This window comes from Arctopsyche grandis, chromosome 9 (assembly GCF_051622035.1).
Source record: "Arctopsyche grandis isolate Sample6627 chromosome 9, ASM5162203v2, whole genome shotgun sequence".
NCBI classification, from domain to species: Eukaryota; Metazoa; Arthropoda; class Insecta; order Trichoptera; family Hydropsychidae; genus Arctopsyche; species Arctopsyche grandis.
In genome coordinates, this window is record NC_135363.1 from 27,773,057 (window position 1) to 27,790,396 (window position 17,340).

General features: G+C 36.2%; 4 protein-coding genes across 4 annotated transcripts; 2 read left to right on the plus strand and 2 right to left on the minus strand.

Moving 5' to 3' along the window:
• Positions 1-312: 312 nt before the first annotated feature.
• On the minus strand, positions 313-4,645 carry LOC143916422 (uncharacterized). The gene is made up of 5 exons (XM_077437525.1): positions 4,479-4,645; positions 4,247-4,321; positions 3,893-4,174; positions 3,665-3,815; positions 313-1,487 (listed from the first exon to the last, which is right to left on the minus strand). The coding sequence occupies exons 1-5, from the start codon at positions 4,544-4,546 to the stop codon at positions 1,332-1,334; spliced, it is 732 nt and encodes a 243-aa protein (XP_077293651.1). The 5' UTR covers positions 4,547-4,645; the 3' UTR covers positions 313-1,331.
• Positions 4,646-7,094: 2,449 nt separating this feature from the next.
• Positions 7,095-9,937, plus strand: LOC143916395 (RNA-binding protein NOB1). The gene is made up of 4 exons (XM_077437485.1): positions 7,095-7,266; positions 7,451-8,009; positions 9,018-9,554; positions 9,631-9,937. The coding sequence occupies exons 1-4, from the start codon at positions 7,201-7,203 to the stop codon at positions 9,753-9,755; spliced, it is 1,287 nt and encodes a 428-aa protein (XP_077293611.1). The 5' UTR covers positions 7,095-7,200; the 3' UTR covers positions 9,756-9,937.
• A 694-nt stretch (positions 9,938-10,631) lies between these two features.
• On the minus strand, positions 10,632-12,827 carry LOC143916541 (uncharacterized). The gene is made up of 2 exons (XM_077437681.1): positions 12,521-12,827; positions 10,632-12,412 (listed from the first exon to the last, which is right to left on the minus strand). The coding sequence occupies exon 2, from the start codon at positions 12,409-12,411 to the stop codon at positions 10,840-10,842; it is 1,572 nt and encodes a 523-aa protein (XP_077293807.1). The 5' UTR covers position 12,412; positions 12,521-12,827; the 3' UTR covers positions 10,632-10,839.
• A 1,964-nt stretch (positions 12,828-14,791) lies between these two features.
• Elp5 (Elongator complex protein 5) lies at positions 14,792-16,990 on the plus strand. The gene has a single exon (XM_077437877.1). The coding sequence runs from the start codon at positions 14,887-14,889 to the stop codon at positions 15,637-15,639; it is 753 nt and encodes a 250-aa protein (XP_077294003.1). The 5' UTR covers positions 14,792-14,886; the 3' UTR covers positions 15,640-16,990.
• The last annotated feature ends 350 nt before the right edge of the window (positions 16,991-17,340 follow it).

Genomic DNA, 17,340 nt, shown 5'->3' on the forward strand with positions numbered 1-17,340 from the left:
CGTGTCTACTTATCCGTATACGTATATACATGTATAAACAGTGCATTTTGATGTAACGAATTGTTATCTTTGAGACGGTATCGATTTCATCTTAATAATTATATTTATAAGAACACTTCAAACTCTGCACCCTCAATTATTTCCATTTTTGTTTTTAGTTAAATTTATTTTATTTAATTTAAATTTTTCACGATATTTTAACATTGTAAGTATATTATATATTCTCAAAAATTGAAAAATATGATTATTTTATTATTAAAAATATATAAACATATATTATTTAGGTGCTATACTTTTTTTTCTTTCACTTTTGTATATTTGAATACATGCTGACCAAATCTTTTCATTTATGTACATATATATTTTGTGCTAAACTTTTCTGTCTATTCTGAATTTGCAATGCTAAAATTACATTAAAAATTCAATGTTTGAACAAACATGTAGTATTTTTTAACAAGTTTACTGATTATTATATTTGTTTTAGAAAATTCTGCACAATTAATCGTATTGTTATTCGTAGTACAATGTGATTGTTAAATCAATTACAAAACGTCTTATAATGCCTATTACTATCTGACATTTTACAAGCTTATATTTGAAATGATAATGTATTAATAAATCTTACAGTTATGTAATATTGTCTTTTCGAAATTCTTAGAGTACATTCTACGTGCATTTACAATTTTCTGCTAAATGTGATATTAAATTTCTCAATGTTGTAGCTAAATCGAATCAAAATACTAATATTCCTATAGAAACAACTCTTATAATATTTAAATGCACATACACATTTAGTTAAAACGATAATTAAAAAAAAAATCATCACAACTCGGCTAGTAGATTTGGTCACCCTATGCATAAACGTATTCATTCTTTCGCTAAATTATTGAAATTCGTTTATTCCTGTATGTATATATATATTATAAATGTTAATATTGTATAGATTTGGTAAGTGTAATTATTGTAATTATGGGCAGATGGCATACAAACATATTTTTCACGATTACGGATCGGTTTTACGGTAGCCGAAGTCCTCTTCGTACACTTATTTATCACATTACACTGTGAGAGTTACACGGGTGGATCGTTTCGTGTTGAATTTTTGACGATGTGATGGGAAAATGTCTATTTTATAAATATACGTGTAAACATGCTTTATATTTTTAACATACTATTGGAATAGGGACCAGCTGTAAATATGTTTCACCATTGGAAATAAAATGTATATAATTACAAAGTGTATAGTTGAATAAATGTGCAAATTTAACTTGTTTTATTATTATGATATTACATTTGATTCTATAAATATACAGGAATTCATATTATTTACATTAAAACTTGAAGAATTTTCTCCATAGATTTGTTTCATCGGTCGGCGTGTTATGCGGTATCAGAGCATCATTGTTACCGTCCTTTTGTATGACGGTTACCGTGGTTTCTTCCTCGTTAGTTCGGCTGTCTCGCACCGTACGACGTGTTTCTATCGTCTGAAATCAGATGCACGTGTATGATTTAAATGAAGTCTAAAAATAAATACGGCATTACTCAAAGTTCACAATTTAATTCGTTATCTGCAGGTGGGTAGATTAATTTTCGGTCAACTGTGGTCAGTGGCGTGCGGTGACTTTTCAACTCGAAGATGCTGTCCAAAACACGAACAGTTTATTTTTTTAAATTTAATTTTATTCTTCCAAACATTATCATATTTATATTTATTAATTAAGATGTCTTTGATATGTTTTCGTTTTTGAATGAATATTCAATGTTGGTGTGGGTTTTGGGCTCTTAAGAGGGCTGTACACCCGAAACCTTAATTTTGTTACCGTTCCTTTCTTCGATATATATATATTGAGTGTATGTATATATTTAGTGAATGCGAGAATATATATCAATATATATATTGAGTGAATGCGACAGTTGCGCTTCGACCAGATAAAACGTATTTTAAATTGACAAAATCGAGGTTTCGTATTCTACTATTTTCTTCTCCAAAACTGGACCAATTTTTAAAAAAATGTCATCATCGGTATGAGAAAGATACTTTCTGTGCATCTATCGGCGTATTTTTTTTTTAAATCGACCGTTAAACAAGCACGCTGGACTCGTTTCGTGGGTGTAAAAAAGAGGCGATTTTATAGATGTTTGACGGCTCCTAGCTCCTTTAAAAAATAATTAATCAAAAAAATAAAACGATAGATGCACCCCAATGGTGGATATCCATAGCATATTAAAAAATAATTTCTCTAGTGCCGTAATTGAGGAAGGGAGAAGTATAGTACGTTTGTGTGGACAAGGCGCTGCTGTCCAGCCCTCTTAACAATAATGTCTTTTTCATTATATGGTAGAGAAGCAAATGTCCTTTTTAGTACATTTTTAATAAAACAATTGCAATTATTATTGACAACGGCAATAAATCCACTTGCATTGTTACTTTGGCTATCTATAATCTGGGTCTACGTGACGAGCCAGAATGTTAAATTACAGAAAACGCAAATACCGGAAGGCAAAGATCGAAAATCGAAAGATCTTAAGTCGAAATATCAAAAAAAGGGTGCATGGTAAACGGTACGTAATCACTTAATTTGCGCGAACAGGGTACAACAGAAACAAGAGGAACAGGCATTTCCTCCCGTATTCTGCGCTCGCACTTTAATAATACGGGAGGAAAAGCCTGTTCTTCTTGTTCCTGTTGTATCCTGCTCGCGCAAATTAAGTGAGTGTGTACCGTTTACCATGCACCCTTTTTTTTGATCTTTCGATCTTTGCCTTCCGATATTTGCGTTTTCTGTAATTTAACATTCTGGCTCGTCACGGAGACCGCCATAATCTATATATATATATATATATATATATATATATATATATATATATATATATATATATATATATATATATATATATATATATATATATATATATATAAATGAATGTCTGTGTGTGTCTCGAATAGGCTCCTAAACCACTGAACCCGATTACGACGGAACTTTCAGGATTTGTTGTATGCATGTCCGGGAAGATTACTGTGAAAAAAAACGGGAAAAACGGGAATGAGTGTCATTGCAACGCAATAATTTCAAATGTGTTCTCTGCCTGTGTTTTTCCGACAAATGGGAATGGGAATTGCATGCGTTATTATGGCATTGCAACGCATGTAGGGTTCAGCTAATCTATATATATAAAAATGAATGTCTGTGTGTGTGTCTCGAATAGGCTCCTAAACCACTGAACCCGATTACGACGGAACTTTTAGGATTTGTTGTGTGCATGTCTGGGAAGATTCACGTTTTTACTTTAATATGCGGTCTCAGTTCTCGCGTGTGAAAGTGAGACTGAATAATACCGACCCTAACAACCTAATCATAAATGAATAGGGCCAACCCTAACTTAACCTAACCTAACCTGACCCTTAAATAGATAGATGTTGGCTGCTAAGATATGTTTTTTTTTGTGAAAATATTGATGAAATAAAACAACAACAAAAAAAGATATCTTAGCAGCCAACAGGCCGTTGCTACGATACAAATAAAAAAAAAATAGTCGACTGCGATTCAAAGGTAGACCGCATACTAAAGTGGCACCAGAAGTTCTCTAGCATTTTTACCTTAGACAATTTGACCTGCTTTAAATACAGCCACCCTAAATAATACTAATATATGCAACTTACACCATCAGGTTTCGTAGTAGTGTGCGTGATAACCATACGACCGAAGAAGTTCGGACTATTCTGAAATGGATCAACGCTTCTCGGTTGTTCAGGAGCTCTGTTGAGCCGTTGATCCCTACCAATGAAATCGTTCAGATCGTTTGGAGCTATTCTAAAAGTACAGTTTTAAATTTGATATTAAAACAATGTCTATTTAGATCTTATATGTTAGCAATAATGTGAACGTACACCCCATCTAGATCACTATCGGTGACTTTGCTATTACTTGGCGATTCGGTTTGATATCCTGGCTTCAAATACTGATCGCGAATGCCGTGTCCGATTGCAGGCCTGGCATCGTGTTCTTCGGTATGCCCACTATCCTCGTTTCGAAAAGGCGAAAAGGGCATACCGAAAATATTCATGCCAAAGACTTTCATCATTTCGTTCATCTGCTGTTCGAAATGACGATGCATTTCTAAGGATTCGTTGAATATGTCGAAGCCGTCGTCTCTTCCGTTCGTATCCCCGCTAATATAAGAAAAATTGTCATTGAATTATATAATATTTCGATTGTATATGTGTGTAAATTGACTTACTTACGGTTCGAAGGGATCGTCGACATCGTCGCGATTTCTGGATTGATCCATGTAGTCTTGACGATGTCGGTCGAAATCGCTTAAAAGCCAAACAAATATAAATTAGTGGTGACGTACATAATATGTATCAATTAAACTCTATATATAGACACATTGAATATGAAAATAATAGTAATAAAAATGTGATGCAATTGTTGTCGAACTTGTGTAATTGATAAAATAATTTTATTTGATACTTATTGTGCGAACGAGGAATTCCCAGTATGTCGCGCAGAGACAAATTGAAAAAATCAGAAAGTGGCATTTTCAACAGATGTTTAATGCGACTGACAGCTCGCTATCTGCCAAATTGACAGTAATTCTGAGTGTTGCCATAGCATTGTTTTCTTATTGCGATTCAACTAAGCATTTTCTGTTCAATCAATTTATTTTCAGATTATAACCATAGACCAGTGGTTCTTAGCCTTGTTGGAGGTACTGAACCCCACCAGTTTCATATGCGCATTCACCGAACCGTTCTAAATTGGAAAAATAAAATATGATTTTTTTCAAATTCAAAACATAGGTATATATTTTACGGGTCTACCTCACGGGCCCGAATGTGGAACGCCCGAAAACGCAAATATTGGAAGGCAAAGATCGAAAATCGAAAGATCAAAAAAAAAGGGTGCATGGTAAACGGTACTATGTATATTTGGGGCGGCTCGCTATACGACATGCTCGAGTTTGGTTACCTTCCTGCGAGTGGGGACCAACTCGGCTGGGTTCGGAGAGCGGCTACTCACTCTGCCTTCAGCTGTCATATAATAAACACGTGCATCAACATGCCAGTCGTCTCATTCGTTCATCCCCCATAATATAATATATATGAGTGGCATGCGGTGAAATTATCTCTCTTTTTTTTATCATGCAGCCTTGTTTAATGTTCGAAAATTGAAAGATAAAAAAGGGTGCATGGTAAACGGTACATACTCACTTAATTTGCGCGAGCAGGATACAACAGGAACAAGAGGAACAGGCTTTTCCTCCCGTATTAATGTGAGCGCGCAGAATACGGGAGGAAAAGCCTGTTCCTCTTGTTCCTGTTGTATCCTGCTCACGCAAATTAAGTGAGTATGTACCGTTTACCATGCACCCTTTTTTTTGATCTGTCGACTTAAGATCTTTCGATTTTCGATCTTTGCCTTCCGATATTTGCGTTTTCGGGCGTTTCACATTCGGGCTCGTGACGGAGACTGATATTTTACAAAATGAACCGTGCATCAACATCACTGTGTTCAAAGAACAAAACCATTAAAACATGATTTTAACACAAAAACATAATAATGAATATTTACTGCAAATCAGTGTGACTTCTACTGTTGCCTTTCAGAGACCAGTTCAGAAAGCTTGGCAAGTGCCACTCTCGTGTCATTTTCGCAACAAAGTCTGTTCCTTTTCTTCATTTTTATGTCCAGCATCCTCGAAAAGGATTGCTCGCAAGGATATGTTGTAACAAACGGTATGAAAATCTCCAGAGCTTTCTTAGCAATAACAGGGTACGTTACCATTTGTTGACACCAAAACGTTGAGAGTTTTGTTGTTCTGAAGAGTTGCTGTTGAATTGGCTCTGCTGAATTTTCGCCGAACCCCTGAGACTGACTCATCGAACCCCTGGGGTGCGATCGAACCCAGGTTAAGAACCACTGCCATAGACTTATAGGGCGGGTGATATAAAATAGCGGGTGATAGGTTTCGAACGATTCCCGGCCTATGGAAACAATGTTTATGTTTGTAGGAGGATCGTTTATTTATGTTAAGTTGTTACAATGGTAATTGTATGTACGAAGAAGTTGAGCTTCGGAGAAGTGAGCTGGCTGAACTCCAAGGGTTTACTCTGGCGTCTGGAGCTGGTGCGTTGGTTTATATACATTGTGGCTCGATGCTTGCCGTGTGCAGATGTCTTTGTCTTCAGGTCAAGTCAAGTTCAGTCTTCACTGGATTTCGTTCGTTTTACGATCGAGCGATGAACTATTTATTCTGGAATAGTCAAAGAGGACATTGCCCTCGAGTTCTGCAAGTTTGTACAGGAGCGATGATGATGTGATCGTAAGACTTGTGAAATTTAAAGATCTTGTAAAAGATTCAAGCAAATTTTGATTTGCATTATCGATATTAGATTCGCGTCTATGTGGAAACTGCGTGCTGCCAATTGCAGATAGAGGAGTATATACATACATACATATGTGTGCTGGAGTAGATGATTAACTCAATATAATTTTGACAAAGTTATTTATTGATATATCAATAAGTTATACATTAATACGGGAATTGAGAGAAGAACCGTAGCGAGAATGGATAGCTCGATGTCTGTCACGTAGCTTTGTAAGCTGACTGACCGATGGTGGTTGAATAGAAACTGCTACTGACCGTGGAGAACATTTGGTGCAAGGGTTGGTTGTTTTTGTTCCTTAATTCGGGCGTGTCAAATTACTAAAGTTGTACACGTGAGTGCTGATTCCCCACATGATTCCGTGATCATTGGTCACAAAGCGCTCCCCCAAAAGTCACTAAAATCTCTATAACGGAACATCTGGCAGCCGAAAAGTCCATCATACTAAAGATAACTATCATACTAACGAAAACTTGATTGCCAAATATTCCACATTCGCGGTTTTCATAGCAAAAATTGTCTTTGTGACTAATAATCCAACTACCTCCCCACATATTTATAAACTAAAGGAACGAGAGTATAATGACGTAAGATTTAATATTTCAAAGTTGTTATTTCAGCAAGTATAATCTCCTGGTCGTAAAGTGATGCACGCATCACTGTACAAAATTTAATTTACATTATTTGGCCATAAATAGACAGATCTTTATATTTTTTAAAGGTGGCAACACTTTGAACAACTGTCAAGCGTGCACGTGTCGAATTTCTGATGCTACTGTTTTGACTGGCGATTTCTGATTATCAAAATGCCTCCTCAAGTTCAACACCTGGTCGTGGACACTAATGCGTTCATCAATTCGGCTCCGATCAAGGTATAGTCAGCAATCATCACCTTTGGCACTTTTCTATTTACTTGAAAATTGTAAAGCAGTTTAATGATACATATTTAATTTTTTCTTAAATATTGTTTCAAAATAAAACCACACGAAATAACATCGCATCCTTGTGTCTTATAACCCTAAGGCAATACTGATTTAATATATTATGAATTTATAGGATATTGGTGAAAATGTGTACACAATCCAAGAAGTAATCGATGAGGTGACGTGTAAACGCCAACTCCGTCATCTGTCGGTTCTGTCCTACGACCTCATTGTCAAGGATGTCTTCACCGAAAACATAAAATTCGTCACAGAGTTTTCCAAAAAGACGGGAGACTATCCCAGTCTATCTGCCGTCGATATCAAAGTAATTGCTCTGACGTATCAATTGGAAAAAGAAAAAGTTGGCACGTCACATCTCAATACAATTCCTACAGTACAGAAAGATGTCAACACTTACAATTCGAAACCGAACGAGACCAAACAAGGCATCGGTTTCTTTTTGCCCGTCGACGAAGATACGAAAACGGTGAATGCTAAAGAAAGCAGCGTAGAGAATAAGGTCATTGTTGACGATGATGAATTGACCGAACAGGAGTGCAAAGATCTCGAATTAAAGTTAGCTGCTATGCGCGTTGATCACAACGATGAGAATGCAGATCTTTTAGTACCTGTAAATGATGTTTGTGAAGCTGAGGCAGAACAGACAGTTGAAGAATTCGAGGATTTCGAAGGTATTGTTTATTGAAAATGGGCCAAGATTAAAATTTTCCCCTTAAATACAATACAATATAATGTAATACGTTGCTAAGGCCTAATATAAAAACAATTATGTACATAGATATATCAACAGAGAAATGCTGTAATAATAGCAGTGGATTTAGGCGTTATATTGTTGTCGAGAGACGATTGTCCACAGACATTCCTAAATATGAGACGAGATATGACTTTTCTTATACCTCTATGCCCAGTGAACACGAATCTGGTAGTAAAAAATGTTGATTGGCTCGAGATTCGGAGACATATGTATTTTTTAAAGACAATCTAATATATTATCCCTATTAATTCAATTCAGATTCGTGTAAATACCAGTACGAGCTTTTAGCTCGCAATTTTACCGATTTAAAATTCAGCACACTTCCAACTAACCGTTTTAAACGAAAACAAAAAATAGTGTGGCCAGAACACTATCCCAATAAACATGTTTCAATCGAAAATACTCAATATAAAATAGTATTAACAGTGGGAAAAAATCCCAAATGAAAATACGTACTTTTGACTTTTGATATGACGACTGGACGACTACTTAGAGAGATTTGAAAGCTGAAAAGTACTACAAATGAAAGATAAAACACCCGATTATAGATTCCAATATTCATTTTGAACAGAAAATTGATAGATTTTGAAACATCGACCGAATAACACTAAGATATAGAAAAATCGCGCGATTTAAAAAACACATATCTCTGAATCTCGAGCCAATCAACATTTTTTATTACAAGATTCGTGTTTACTGGGCATAGATCTACATACAAGAAAAGTCATATCTCGTCTCTGAACCATTTTTCGTGTCGAACAGTGTTATTGTAACATTTCTCTGTATATCGATTGATAATTTTGTGCATGAATATATTTAAACACTTCCACATTGATGTTATGTATTTATGTTAGACTTAAAACGAGGTACACCTGTGTATGATTTAAATTAATTTTCATACTGAAATTGAATTTGTTTATTTCAGAAGAGGAAGAAGAAGACGATGGAGACGATGAAGAAGATGATGACGAAGACGATTGGATTACTGTAGATAATTTAGAGCAAATGAAAAAGAAAATGGACGCTGGTTTATACATTGAAGACAAATCGGCCGTAGCGTGTGTTACGGCAGACTTTGCAATGCAGAACGTTCTGAAGCAAATCGGCCTGAAGGTTAGTTCCTATGACGGACGACTAATCCGCAAAGTGCGTACGTTCATTTTGCGTTGTACCACATGCTTCAAAACCACCAGTGTTATGACTAAGCAATTTTGTCCAAACTGCGGACACACCTCGCTAAAGAAGGTTTCTGTTTCGCTGGACGAGAATGGCAAACAACAGATTTTCATTAATCTTCGACGTCCGCTTACATCCCGTGGCAAACGATTCACTTTGCCGGCGCCTAAAGGCGGTGCACACGCTCAGAATCCTATTCTTAACGCCGATCAGGCATGGTCACGGTCTAAACCCACCAAGCTGGCTCGTACTAAAAACAATCCTTTAAACCCCGATTATATAGCTGGTGAGTATCGACGTATGCACTAACCGCTGAAAAAGGCCTATGCGTACATTATTTTCATTATAAATTTCGTTTTTAGGTTACTCGGCTTTCGTCATGAGGGATGTCAATTCTAAATCGGCTGTTTTGGGGATTCGAAACAATAATGAAATCAAAAATTGGATGCGTAAAAATCCCAATGAGGTTCGGAGACGTCGAAAGTAAATTAATCAATGCGATGTATGCTTTTTTAAGTATTTTTCTATTATCAAATAATTATGTGTGTATGTATATAAATAAATATAGATTTTATACGTAATTATGTATGATTGTTTTATTACTTGTGTATACAATTTTAATTTAATTGTCTACTTTTCTTCAGTTCGAGAAATATATTGTAAAACATCAAACATGTTTTGCATTTTACAATTTTTAAAAAAATACTGGTAGCCTAATAATAATAAGTTTATTTTGCTTTTCTGAGATTCTGGACATATCGAATTAAAATAAGTGATTTAAACAATTTGTGAATTAAGTCAAACAAATAATGTTTTAGGAACTGAAGACTGGACTTCTGCCAACAATCAAATATTGATTTATATTATCAACCAGTTCGAAGACCTTTACTCTGAATAGTGTTGATGTTTTATTTAAGTCAATTCATTTTTAAACGTCTTAATTTTTCATAATCTAATATATAATTAAGAGACTGTATATATACATATATATATATATATGTGGGATTGGTATGAATGAGAATATTTTAAGTTGGCAGGCTTGAGGCGTCACTCGAGCAATGGTCGAGCCCGAATCGAGACATTAAACGAGTTGCGTAAAGACTTTGACTTTGAATATCCTCCCGCACACATTCATGGATCCCATATGTATATGTATTGTTGGTTCGTAACTTTTTAAACAGGTTTCAAATAAATTCGCCCCCGGCCCCGGGGGGCACCGAAGGCTCCAAGGGCGCAGGCGCCAGATTCTGGTATACATACAATTTCGAAAGAGACTTAGTATATATGTTTGTTTTGTTCGTGACAGTCAATTTAATAAAAAAAAAAATACATTTATATAAAATAAAGCTATTCAAATAAATTTAATAAAATGTTTACTATAAGATTAGTCATATGTAAGAGGTTTATATTACAAATACCGAGGAAAACCACCAGTCATTTATAAATTGAAAGACAAAAATAATTTTTTAAGATGAAGCAATTTTAATATTCACTTGGTATGCATTACATTAATTTTGATATTGAATTTGCAATAAATAAAGAAAAAAAAAGAATCTGTTTCGTATTCTCAATCAGCTCTCGTATCTTTGGTATGATGTTATATCCAAATTGAGGTTATTGTGTTTGATATGATTTCTAATAGTCTCCAAGTCATCTTCTGTAATTTTAGACCAACATTCCAACTCTGTCAAAGTGTGCAATCGTCCGCACCCGTTCATCAAGCGATTGACTGTAAGCATCGTCAGTTCTTCTGACTTGAGTATTCTCAATTGCTCCAGAAACAAAAACGGATTCTTATCCAATATTCTATCGAACAAACTGTCCGATGTTTTGACCGTCGAGCCCAAATGTACATATCTAATATTGACGGCGTTAGACAGAACGAATTCCAAGTGCTCGTCGTTGCCTTCGCACACATACGAGAGACGATGGAGACTGTGAAACGGATACCAGTTAACTTTGCGAGTAAACAGAGAAGTGTGCTGAATCAGGACGCAATTGTAAAACGTGAGACTTTCCAACGTCGGACAGAATTGACTTATGTACATCAATGCGTTGAGATCTAACTGATCGACGTGCTCCAAATGCAAGTGGACCAAGTTGCATCCCTTCACTTCCAAGACCTGCTTCACCTGATCGCCGAAGAAGTCGCATGACATCAGCTTCAACTCGGACAGCTCGCCGAGTCCTATCAATATCATCAAATCACTCAGAAGCGAATTGTGAAACAGTGAAATCGAATACAGAAGAGGACACAATTGCACGAGCAACTGTAAATGGTTGGACGTGACGTATCTGCTGACATATTTTCGAATATTGAAAGGTCCAGCTTCAGAGTTGATCAGGTCTATGTATTCCAACACACGACCGAGCTCATCATATCGTCCCATATCTTCCAACTTAGGACAGTTTAGCAGTATCTTTGTGAATCCTTCTAAAGTGACTCCGGTTCTGTTTAATTGTATTTGCTTTAGGCTGTTGCACTTTATAATGTAGCTGACGCTCTGATTTGTTATACTTTTGGAGCTACTGAGGTCCAATGATTCCAAGAAAGGACAATTCAAACATATAGCTTCTAGAATATTATCAGTACAGTCGTAATTGATCGTCAAACTCTTCAAGTTGTGCAAGCTTTTGATGCCGAGGATTATAGTTGGTTCCATGTCTGCTGTTTTCCATCCTCCGGATAGAGATCCGAGATTCAAATGCTCTAAACCTTTCAGCATTGAAAATTTTACATAAAACACATGTCTCAACATCTTGGGAATTCCATCAAGATGTAATTTGGTCAAGTTTTTTGTCAGTAACACCTCGGTCAAAGTTACGGCGACATTCATTTTACTTATAAATTTAGACATCGAACCGCGAAATCCTTGAGACTGTTTCGTTCTTTCGAGCAGTTCTGAAATAGATCTGAACACTTCGTCAGCAAATCTATCGAAAAGCATCCAAGGTAGATTGTATTCTATGAGTGATCTTAAAACGTGAACCTTAGAAGCTAGTATCTTTTTGGCACTGGTGTTGTCGTTTTTGGCAATTTCTTCTATACACGGCATTACTGTTTCTCCAATTTTTGCGATCCAATCTGCCACTCCAACGAGTGCCATGTTTTCCAACGTATCGGGTTGCTTTATTTTAGGCATCCTGAACAAAAATTATCGTGTAAAATATATTCAATCGTGCTAAAAAGAGCTCAAAACTTATGACACTTGCAGTGAGAATGCTTCCGTGTAAAAATACTTTCAGACTTACGTGCTAAAGTTCGTAACGAAATCGAAATTGTATCAGTTCGTAGTCACCGATAAAGATTTAAGCACATTCGAATTCATTTCAAATGCATTGCTTTGGTATATATGTAAATAAAAAAGCGAAAATTGTTTTGATCGAAGAATTTTCTCAGAGCGTTGACGAACGAAGGCGGAACAACTGGATCTATTCTTGGATCACCGCTGCTTTCTAGCATCAATGCCAATTGCGTATTTCTTGGTATTTTCATTTCCTTTCGTTTTTATATTTCACGAAGGTAACTAAGTTTGTTGTTAAAATTTATTTTAACATCATACATACATATATATCAACTATATAATATAGCTATTCCGTCTGTCTGTCTATTTGAGATAACGCTCGCCGTAATTTAATAGTCGTTTCGATTCGACATACATGTATATATATAAAAAGACTTCCAACAAAACGTACGAATATAATACAAACATAATAACAGATAAAGAAAAAACTTCTATATATACTGTTTACTATCTAAGTTTCCTCTAGGGAAATAAGTCTCTGAGCATTTAGTACCATATATTGAAGATGTTGTAGGAATATAGCACGACTTGTGCTATTACGAATCAAAACCAGTGGTCTCATCATCGATCCTGTACAAACATGCATAACTCAAGGGCAACGTCCCCTTCGACCATTCCAGAAGAAAGAGTTCATCGCTCGATCGTAAAACGAATGAAACCCAACAGCGATGTCATCAAGAAACTGTAACACACGTGTACCGAAAACACGTGCCTTGAAAACCGCATTCTTAAACGAACGACGTCCTGGCGCTGACCCCTCAGCTATAAAGCAAGCGCCTCGAAAATAGGTTAACACGTGTCTCTAGCACACGTGTCCTGGAAACGAAGACAAAGCATCTGCATACGGCACGCTTTAAGCCAGAACGTATATAAAGCGACGCAATAGCTCCCATCAACAGAGTGAACCTCTGGAGTTCAACCAGCTCACTTCTCCGAAGCTCAACCTCTTTGTATATACAATAACCATTGTAACAATTGAACAAAAATAAACGATCCTCTTTCAAACTCAACTGAGTTTCCATAGGCTGGGAAACGGTCGAAATCTTTAACCCGTCCTATGTAATTAATTAATTTTTCTATTGGTGTTTTATATTGTTTATATGTAGATAGGTAGGTAGTTTTTACCATTTTTTTCATATTAAGCGGGCTCTTCACTCGCCCGTGAACATCGCGCCGCGACTCCAATGAGTGTGGTGACATATTTTTACTAACCCCTTAGCGCCAGTAGCGTAGCTAAAAATTTTGGGCCCTGATGCAAAAATTTCTCCCCACTTCCTGGCCAGTTTGTTCGCTCCTAATTTTATTTCTTCGTATGAATTTCGTAATTACTAACATTCTCTCATATACGATTCAACACCAAAGTGTTTTCGTCTAAACTTTAAAGTAAGATCTCGTTTCTGCAATATTTTCGTACTCGAGCGGCTACACGCCTGATTTGTTATTGACACGCCTACTTGGCCTATACGTGTGTGTATAGCATTGGCGTACGGTGAAATTATTTAACATCAAGTATGGGCCGTGATGCTTTGCATCACTCTGCGCAATGGTAGCTACACCACTGGACTTCGCGCGAAGTTCTCCGCCAAAAACGGGGATCTTCGCAAAGCGGTATGCGACAGCTCGGCGACGCGATTCCTTCGTCATCGTGACGTGGTCCCTTCGTCGCGGAACAAAATACGGGGGACGCCGCGAGGCACGAACTCGAACGCGCGAAACGCACACACTCACATTTCGAATCATACGCATGGCGTTCACTTGCGAGCAAAGCGCGAGTTTAGAGCCCGCTTTAAATATAAATATGAAATTAATAAAATACTTGTCGAAAACTGATTAATATACATATACGGTATACGGACTACTAGTCATATGTGAACCAGTCACAGGAAAACCGGTCGCTCTAGATCGGTCACACGTGATCACCCGTCACACTAAAACTGGTCACGAGAAAACTGGTCACACCCTAAAATCGGTCACGAGAAAACTGGTTGATCGATTTTAGGGTGTGACCAGTTTTCTCGTGATCAGTTTTAGGGTGTGACCAGTTTTCTCGTGACCAGTTTTAGTGTGACGGGTGATCACGTGTGACCGATCTAGAGCGACCGGTTGTCCTGTGACCGGTTCACATTTGACTAGTAATCACCGAACCACATATACATACAGAAATTGATAAAAAAAAAAATGCTGGCCATTTAATTTTTTAGCATTTTTTTATATGGCAGCACAGTGGGCATGTGTCAGTTTGACATAACCCAACATTCTGATGTGTTTCGCTCATCACTTCAATATATTCGTATTCAATTCAGAGCTTAAATCATGGCCAATACTAGGATTACTGGCAAATTAATAGTCGTGGAAGACTCGTTATCCCTCAGTGCCAAAAATATAGTAAACTATTTCTTCGACAAAAAGAATATCGGAATATTATGCCTGGAGAAGACACCCAATCAATGGAAATCCACGATTAAAGGCCAAAACAGTTGCAAATATTATATTGATATCACAGATTTTACAAACAGCGTCAAAAACAACTTAGATTTAATTCTAATCGATTCAGTCAATCAACTAGCCGCACTATCCAATTGGCAGGATTCCTTAAAATTCATCTCACAATTGACCAGGAAAAATGGCATAAAAGACATAGTGCTTATTATTCACAATGACTGTTTGATATACGGTGATAAAATGCTGAAACATATGAGACACATGTCCCAAACTTATATCGCCCTGAAGTGTGCCATTTTGCCAAATAAGTGCAGAGCTGAAATCACGAGTCTGTCGAGTGGTGGAAAAATTGTGAAAACACTGAACGACATTTATTTCGATGGGAAATGGCACAACGTCGAAGTGAAAGCCGACAAAGCCGAAGTCCCTGGCAACAAAAAACCAAGCGAAGACGTATTCCAGATGACGTCTTTCAAAATTGCCGTGGAAAAGGAAGCCGAAGCAGTCAAAGATGATCTAATATTGCCATATACTGAAGCCATTAAAAGCAAAAACAAACTTGTGGCTGAACCCGACTACGATGATTGGGATGATGAGGATCCCGATGATGATCTTTTTATTTGATCTGTTAAAATTAATTGTATTATATAAACTATTTTGATTTTGATTTTTAAATGTTTTTATTATTATTACGAAATTATGTTCACAATACATCTTATATCTATTTTAATAGCTACTGATCTACTGATCATTTTCTATTTTACAATTTAATTTATTTAGGTTAGTAATCATAGTATAGTATTATATTATTCTAATGTTAATCTACAGCATAATCGGAAAAATAACCCAAAAACCTATTTACAATCCTTATAAATGCTCATAATACATCTAATACATAATATTAATTGAAGACTCACTAAAGTCGATGATCTAAAGCAGATTGTGTTTATGTAATCTGTGTTTATACCTGAAGGGTATAGACATTTTTTTGTAATCACCGAGACTCATCACAAGTGTGTTAGTATGGTTATTAGTGATTCTGTCATAGAATCTACTGGTTAGTTTGTTAGTAATGTCTGTAACAAACAGAATATTTTATATGGCATGCAGTTTTTTCATGTTAGTATATATGGGTGTATTATAAATTATTTTTAGGGATTTATTTTGTATTTCTTTGAGCTTGGAAAGGTTAGTATTCGAGGCGTTATTCCATACAGGTGAAGCATAGGTTAATAATGGTAATATGAGCGCGCGATATAATTTTATTTTATTTTGAGTTGATAAAGAACTATGGCCATTACATAAACTATTAAGATAAAATAAATGCTTGAAATAAATGTGTATATTTTTAAACGTGTATTTTTAATCATTGATTATTACTTCTGTCATATTGTTGTAAACAAGTCCACTGAGAGAAATCCCAGCGGCCTTGTTTATCCTATGACAAACTCAAAGAAATATCTTGGAGATATATTTTTAATATGAGAAAAATCTATCAGAACTATTAGAAAAATACCTACATATGTGTATGTTAAATGTTATTTTTAAAAATAATTGATTAAGAAAGTAATATATAAACAGGTATGATTTCACGTGGACACAAAGAATGCGTGGATCGAAAAATAATAAACATTTAGCACTAAAAAATACAGGTATTATAATATAGAATAATATAAAATACTGTAGCGTATGCTAAAAGTGTGACCGTTATAATTGGTTTCGAGGATTATCTCCAGACTAAGTGCAAGTAGGCCAAACAATGGCCACCGAATTGGCGTAGTAACGGCAGAGATAACGTGGGACTGAATGTCGTGGGAATATATGTATATCCGGGTACATGCCTAAACAATAGGGAAGTAACCGGACATTGAAGATGCCCTGAGCCACCTGTTCTTTATAAGGTGTGTGTATCTATTTATAAGATGTGTGTATCTGCCAGTGTGTGTATCTATTTAATCACCAATAAATGTTGTGAAACGACTTTGGCCTTTTACTTGGATCCTCCACACACCTCTACGCAACAATACCAATATCAGTCAGCCAAACATCCCAACACGGGGCCCCTCGGGTAGTCTGAGCCCTGGAACTTTACCTCAAATCCCCCCCCCCCTCTCGTCGGCCCTGTATGTATGTGTATGAATATATAATTAGTTGTTGAACCCCTGTAAAAAAAATCTATATAACAGAAGTGTAATTTCAATAGACTTCTTAATACCGGGTTGACACGGTACGAATTAAGTTGAGCGCGGTTCGACCAACTTTCCAACTAGAATTATTCAGAAATCCAATAGAAAGCAGGTATAAAAATCGTAGCTAATCCACACA